This window comes from Tupaia chinensis, unplaced genomic scaffold (assembly GCF_000334495.1).
Source record: "Tupaia chinensis unplaced genomic scaffold, TupChi_1.0 Scaffold147038_1, whole genome shotgun sequence".
NCBI lineage: Eukaryota > Metazoa > Chordata > Mammalia > Scandentia > Tupaiidae > Tupaia > Tupaia belangeri.
In genome coordinates this window covers 2306359-2313317 of record NW_006206889.1, presented here as the reverse complement: position 1 = coordinate 2313317, position 6959 = coordinate 2306359, and the positions used below count along the sequence as shown (strand labels likewise).

General features: G+C 51.5%; 1 protein-coding gene across 1 annotated transcript in view; it reads left to right on the top strand.

Moving 5' to 3' along the window:
• DNMT3L (DNA methyltransferase 3 like) overlaps positions 1–6959 on the top strand; it is a 20574-nt gene that overhangs the window by 8803 nt on the left and 4812 nt on the right. The window contains exons 8-11 of the mRNA XM_027768663.1: positions 1398–1485; positions 2726–2814; positions 4219–4294; positions 4927–5066. Coding sequence (XP_027624464.1) covers positions 1398–1485; positions 2726–2814; positions 4219–4294; positions 4927–5066 — 393 coding nt within the window. The remainder of the gene's footprint in view (positions 1–1397; positions 1486–2725; positions 2815–4218; positions 4295–4926; positions 5067–6959) is intronic.

Sequence of the window (6959 nt, the reverse complement as noted above, 5' to 3'; positions counted from 1 at the left end):
TTGTTACAGGGTCCATGGCAGCCGCCAGAGAGGCAGCTGCCAACCAAGAACCGCCAACCAAGTCAAGACCTACCCCTCACCCCCAGCTCCTCTGAGGACAGCTGAGACCCTGCTATTCCCCGAGCCCACAGACTCCTCTGTCCCATCTGCTTCCACACATGGCGTGGGGTCTCCCTTGGATGCCCAGGCAGGCAACTGTGCCCTGCTTAGGCCTCGTTCCTCATGATTCTTTGTTTACCCTCTGCCAGGTGGTCCTCAAGTGTGGCCTCCTGTGAGGTGGGGGCTCTGGGTGCTAGTTACAAATGAACTCACTCTCCTCTGTCCAGTCCTGCATCCTGGAAGGGAGGGCGGGGGGACCAGGCACTGACTCCACACCAACACAACCCACCAGCCTTAGACTAATGTATTTTCTGTGTCTGTCCTTGGTGTGGCTCCTTTGCGGTGGGCAGTGGGCTCCCTCCCAGTCCTTGGTCTGGGAATGCCTCCCCTTGGGCAACTCTCAGACATCCTCAGGCCACAAGGGGCAGATGGGGTGCAACAGATGGGGCACAGGGGGGAGATGGATGTGACCATGAACCACCACACACACACCCCCCGCTGTGGGGAGGCAGAATTGCCCTGAGGAGCATGGACATCTTTCTTGGTGGGGTGGTGGTATCCTGCTTGGATGCCAGGAACCCTCACACCCTGCTCTGCCTTTGGTAGAGACAGCCAGGCTGTGGGTGGGTGTGGGTGGGAGTGAGCCTGGGGCACAGTCAGCCGGTGTGGGGACGGGGTGGGGGGTGGGTAACCAGCCTCGGCAGTGTGCTCAGGTGTGCCCACTCATTCAGGGGCGATGGCTGCTGTCCCAGGAAGAAATGCTACTGCGCTTGTAGTCAAGTCAGCGAGAAATAAGAGGACAGCAGACATAGACAGATTATTGACTTTCATTGATTAAGCCGTTGGCTTACAGAAGGGCTCATGTCTCTCAGAGTCCCCACAGCCCCAAGTGAAAGGAGAGGGGTGCTTATAAAGGCAAAATTCACAGTCATTTCTGGTTTGGCATGGTGATTACAACGGAACATGAGGAGGAGGTGAAGAGGAATGGGTTTCCATGCGACAGCAGTTACCGAAGCTGGATCAAGCCGGTTAATCATTTCTAAGGACTTTCTCCAGACCTTTGTTTGGTGGTCCCCATGGCTCTGGGCAGGGCTCTGGTGACTGGTAGTTACACTGCTAAGGAACAGCTAAACAAAAGGGCTGGTTAGCAAAGACAGTAAGATTATTAATCACTCTATTTACCCTGGGCAAAAGGAAGAAGCAAGTATAACGTAAAGTTCAAAGATGGAGTTGCTTCTGCTTCACTGCAACTTGCAGGCTCATGTCCCCTTTTTATATTTTAATTTTTAAATAAATAGGAGAGTCCCTTGGAGCTGTATGAAACCGTGCCTGTGTGGAAGAGACAGCCAGTGCGGGTGCTGTCTCTTTTTGGGAACATCAAGAAAGGTAGGTGTGGGACCAACAGATGGCATAATGGTTACATCGCTGGACTCCCACGTAGTCGGCCACAGTTCAAGTTCCAGACCCAACACGATTAAACTCAAGCCAGTGCATGTGCGTGTGTGCCCAAAATCCCAAGAGGAGAATGGAAGAGAAGGGATTGTGGTGTGGCCTTCCTCCCTGCGTGGTGATTTCCGTATGTCTCTCTGTTTCTCCAGTGAGTACATGTATCCTACAGCAAAAATCTCTCTTAAAGAATAAAAATAAAAATAAAAATGAAAAAAGAAAGGTAAGTGTAGTGACTTCCTGGGGTGAGGAAGGGAAGAAGGTTGGGGTGGGGGGACCTAGGATGTCCCTGCAGTCGGGCCCACTGAGTGTGTGGGGAGGTGAGCATAGAAAAGACCTCACCAGGTCCCTGTCGTGGCCCTTCAGGGAACTTAGCAGCCCCAGAAATACATCTGTGACGACGCATGGAGAGGGAGGGAAGGCCACTGAGGAAAGCAGGGGTCACCTACAGAGGAGCTTGGAAAAGAGGACACAGAGAAAGTTCACCTGGGAACCTAAACCTGTTAGTAGGGTGTGGGGCCCACCTGGAAGCCTCAAATACCTGACAGTCTCGAGAGATCTCCTCACCCCTCCCAGGACACCCTGCATCCTCCATCTTTCCAGAAATCTCCCAGCTATAGCCAGACCAGCCACTGCTGTGGTGTAGCCTCACCTGGCAACCTGCCCCTTTGGCCATGCTGACCCCACCTGCTGGCACCTGTGGAAACCCTGCCCAATGTTCAGGGCCCAGCGGATAGAGGAGAATCCACATGACACACACTAGGGGACACGTCCCATTCGAAGCAGGATCCTCAGTGTCCTCACATGCCCTGTGCTAAGAAGGAGGAGCCTGAAACACACACTGAGCAAGGGCCTGCTTGCCCTGGGTCTTTCTGCTTTGGAGACCTCCCAGGGCCATTATGGAGGGCCAGTTACTGGACACCCCATCCCCAGTTACTCAGCCTGTCCAGATACCCTCAGCATGGTCCCCACTGCCAGTGGGGTTCCTATCCCAGAGAGTGACATCACAGCCCAGGCATAGCTGGGTTTGCAATAAGCAGCTTGACTCCACGAGCGGAACTTGGTGAAGTCGGCTCGTTTACGTATCATGAGCAAAGGCTTCATTCCTGTTCCTCCTGCTCTGACGTGACAGGGCAGAATCAGCATCAGTGTTTCTATGTCCTTGTGTCTCCCCATCCAGAGCTGACGAGTTTGGGCTTCTTGGAACATGGTTCTGACCTGGGGAGGCTGAAGCACCTGGATGACGTCACTAATGTAGTGAGGAGGGACGTGAGTACTGCGTCTTCTATCCAGCACCAAGATGAGATAGGGCTTGCAAGAGAGCCCTTAGGGAGGGACCAGCAGACGGCATGGTGGTTAAGGCACTGGATTCCCACATGGTTGAAAGCAGTTCAAGTCCCTGACCTGATGGCTTGCTTTCTTGCTTTCCTTTTCTCTCTCTCTTACACCCCTGGCATTAGCTCCCAGCTGCTGACTGCTGGCTGTTGGGGCCTGCCCTGTGTTTTCCCAGACGTCACACAGAGTCACTGACATCCCTGGGGAGTCCCATTGCTGACCCTCCCAGGGTGGTTTTTGTTTTGTTTTGTTTTGTTTTTTAATTTACAATAGATTCTGTGTGCTCACCAGAGAGAGGAGAGACAGAGAGGGAGACAGCACTCTCTAAGGGGGTAAGGCCACACCTCAGTCCCTTCTCCATTCTCTTCTCTGGATTTTAGACATACATGCACCTGTACCTGGCATTGCTCTCAAGCTGTCAGGTCCAGGACTCAAACCGTGCAGCTGGCCATTTGGGATCCAGCCGTCTCAACCACCGTGGCATCTGCTGCCCGCCCCCGATGGGGGTTCTTTCTTTCTTTCTTTTTTTCAGTTTTTGCCATGGGGCATGTGTGTTCCCAGAGAGAGACAGAGAGAGGAATGGTGAGGAGTCACCCCCTAGGAGAGATGGCCATGCCACAGTCCCTTCTCTTCCATTCTCCTCCTGGGATTTTGGGCATGCAAACACACACATGCCTGGCATGAGTATCAAGCTGCCAGGTCTGGGACTTGAACTGCATACAGCCATATGAGAGTCCAGTGCCTTAACCACCATGCAACCTGTTGGCCCCATGGAGCTGGTTTTTTGTTTGTTTGGTTGGGGTTTTTTTAGAGGATTTTTGCTATAGAGTGTGTGTGCTCGCCAGAGAGAGACAGAGAGACAGAAAGTGAGAAATCACCCCCCAGGGGGGATGGCCACACCACAATCACTTCTCCTCCATTCTCCTCTTGGGATCTTGGGCACGCATGCACATGCACCTGGCATGAGTTTAAGCCACCGGGTCCAGGAGTCGAACCGCAGTCGACTACATGGGAGTCTAGCGACATAGTCATTACGCTAACTGCTGGTCCCCCAGGGCTGGTTCTTTAAGGACAATACCTAGCTCAGAGGAATAAGCTCAAAGATGGTGTGTTCTCAGATGATTGAGCTTCTGGGCTCCAAGCTCATTTCTGAGGGCTTCTGTGATTGAGAATGGCTCTACCCTGGTGGGCCTCATGTCCTCCAGGTTGGGGCTTCCAAGCCTGTGTGGGGACCCTGTGAGCTGAGGGCCAGCTGCAGCACATTTCATGTGTGGAGAGGTACAAGGTGCCTCCCACCTCTTGTTGGAGCATGTCCTCCACTGTGCCTGTGTCCCACAGGTGGAAGAATGGGGCCCGTTTGACCTGGTATATGGCTCGACACCTTCCCCCAGCCACGCTCGTGACCATCCTCCCGGTAAGAGATGCTTCAAGAAACCGACTGTGGTGGTTCCGGTTACCTGGCATCTTGTCTCCAGTCCTATCTCCTCTTCTCTGTCCCCATGTCCCTCCATGCCATTCCAGCCCCCTCAGCAAGGAAATTTAAAAAAAAAAAAAAGCTTAATGAAGGTTTCACTTACTGAATAACTTGCACGTATTCAATGTGCAACTTGGTGCATTTGACATAATTGTACACCAGGGAGGCCAGCACCCCAGTCAAGGGAGTGAGCATCCCCATCACCTCCAGAGGCTTCCTCACATCCTCCCTAATCTTCCTCCTTCCTGGTACTCCCCTAGTCCCTCTTCTAGGAAGCCTCCGAGGCTTCATGTTCCTCTAGAAGAACTGCACCTCTGCACTTCTGGAGTTTTATCTACAAGGCATTAGCTCTGGAGCAGTCAGCCTCGTCCCCTCAGCTGCACTGTTTCCTCTGCCTCCGTGCCTTCTCAGAAACCAGCCTTGCTGCCTGAGCCTCTGTGGCTGCTGGCAGGGGCAGAACTGTGAAGGGGGCAGATAGCTGTTCCTACCCCTGCCCCAGGGCCCCAGGCCCCACCCTCCCACTCCTGCTCTCCTCCCACACTGCTGCTCTGAATGAGCTCCTCCTGTCCCAGGCTGGTATCTGTTCCAGTTTCATCGGCTCCTCCAGTATGCAAGGCCCAGGCCCGGCAGCCCGCAGCCCTTCTTCTGGATGTTTGTGGACAACCTGGTGCTGACCCAGGACGACCAGGCTGTAGCAGCTCGCTTCCTGGAGGTGAGTGCAGGCCAGCAGAGGTGTTCACAGGTGGCTCAAAAGCAAACCAAGCAGATGGGAAGGAGAGCCAGCATCTCATTGCTGGGTGGCCCTTAACCCACACCCTCCCAACCAGATACCCGAGGGCTCCCAGGGAGGAGTACAGCCTACATCCTGGGCTCCAGGACTTTCAGCTCCCTAGGCTGTGGTTTCTAGGTATGCTCAGGGCCCATGAAGTGGCTGTGCAACTGAGGCACAGACCATGGCCACTCAAGGACATGGGGACCCTTCGATGACAGCCTTAGAGGGTGAGCCCACTTTGTGCCACACCTGTACTCTCAGAATGTGGTCCTTAGGGGTTCACCACCTCCTCCTGCCCTGCCCTCTCAGTGTACACTCACACACCAAGCACATTCATATGTGTACATTCTGACACTGCAGAGCATATGTGCACATGCACACATCATGCACTGTCTCATATACTACACATCACACACATGCAGGTGCACATACACTACTTGCACATTCATCCGCACTTGCACACACATGTTCTACACACACCATCCCTGCTCTCATCACACACTATGGCTGCATGTGTGCACACATACTCTCATACCACACTGACATGCACTCACACATGTGTATGCACACATTCTTACACACACACACACATATACTGGGGCACTGCCACCTGTGTTTTCTTCCTGTGTACCTGCATTCCAAGGCTTGGATCTCACATTTGGCTCAAGGCCATGGCATGACGTTGTCAAGGTTCTTTGGTGCCAGGGGATTTCAGGGTGGTCAGCTGCTAGGAGTTCTTCCCACCGTCTATGGAGATAATTTAGTCTCTCTTTTTAGAGCTCTTCACAGGAAACAAGATACTCTGGGTTTCCTAGTAATGAGCCATCCTTGCATTTCTGGGAAAAAGCTTCCTAGCCGTGGTGCACTGGTCTTTCAGTGCATTGCTAAATCTGTTGAACAGCTTTTTGTCTAGGATTTCCACACCAAATCGAAAGGGGTTGATGTGAAGTTTTCTTGTTTTGTGTAATCTTTGTCAGGTTTTGGTATCAGTGTTAAACTTGCTTCATTAAAGTGTTTGGAAAATTGATGGAGTTCTCCTGTTAAACTACTAGATTGCTTGCTACTGCTATTGTTTTAAATGGAAATAGCCCTTCCACAGAAATTGATCTATTATGATTTTCTAATTTTTTCTGGGATCAGTTTTGTCAAATTATGTTTTCCCAGAATATAATTCATTTAATTGAAGTTTTAAAAATTATTTTTCTAGGGTTGAGCAAAGTAGCCTTATGACCTTTTAAATTCTGTTTCTATGGTCATTTCTTTTATTAGGAAATCTGGAAAATTTGTAAACTCTGACACAATGCCAGGGAGCAGTGGTTGGGGTCAGGTTTGTGAGTTGTACTGTTTATCCAAACATCTATTAATGCATAATTGTGCATCAACTAAAAGGTGCACCTGGCACCAGTTGGCAAACTTCAAGGACAGAAAAAAATACTTTTTTTTTTTTGGAGAGGTTTTTGCTATAGGGCACGTGCGCTCACTAGAAAGACAGAGAGAGACAGAGAGACAGAAAGCGAGAAATCACTCCCTGGGGAGGATGACCACACTGCAGTCTCTTCTCCTCCATTCTTCTCTTGGGATCTTGGGCACGTATGCACACGCGCCCAGCGTGAGTTGAAGCCACCAGGTCCGGGACTCGAACCACAGTTGACTACATGGGAGTCCAGCAACATAGCCATTACACCAACTGCTGTTCCCAAAATACTGACTTTTGATTGCCATGAGCACAAGTTTGGAGCTCAGAATCAACTGGTCCTAAATCAGAAGTGGGCAAACAGAGGAAACATCTCATGTTTTCTGTTACCATTCCCCTCACTGTGGAGCCTCATTCCT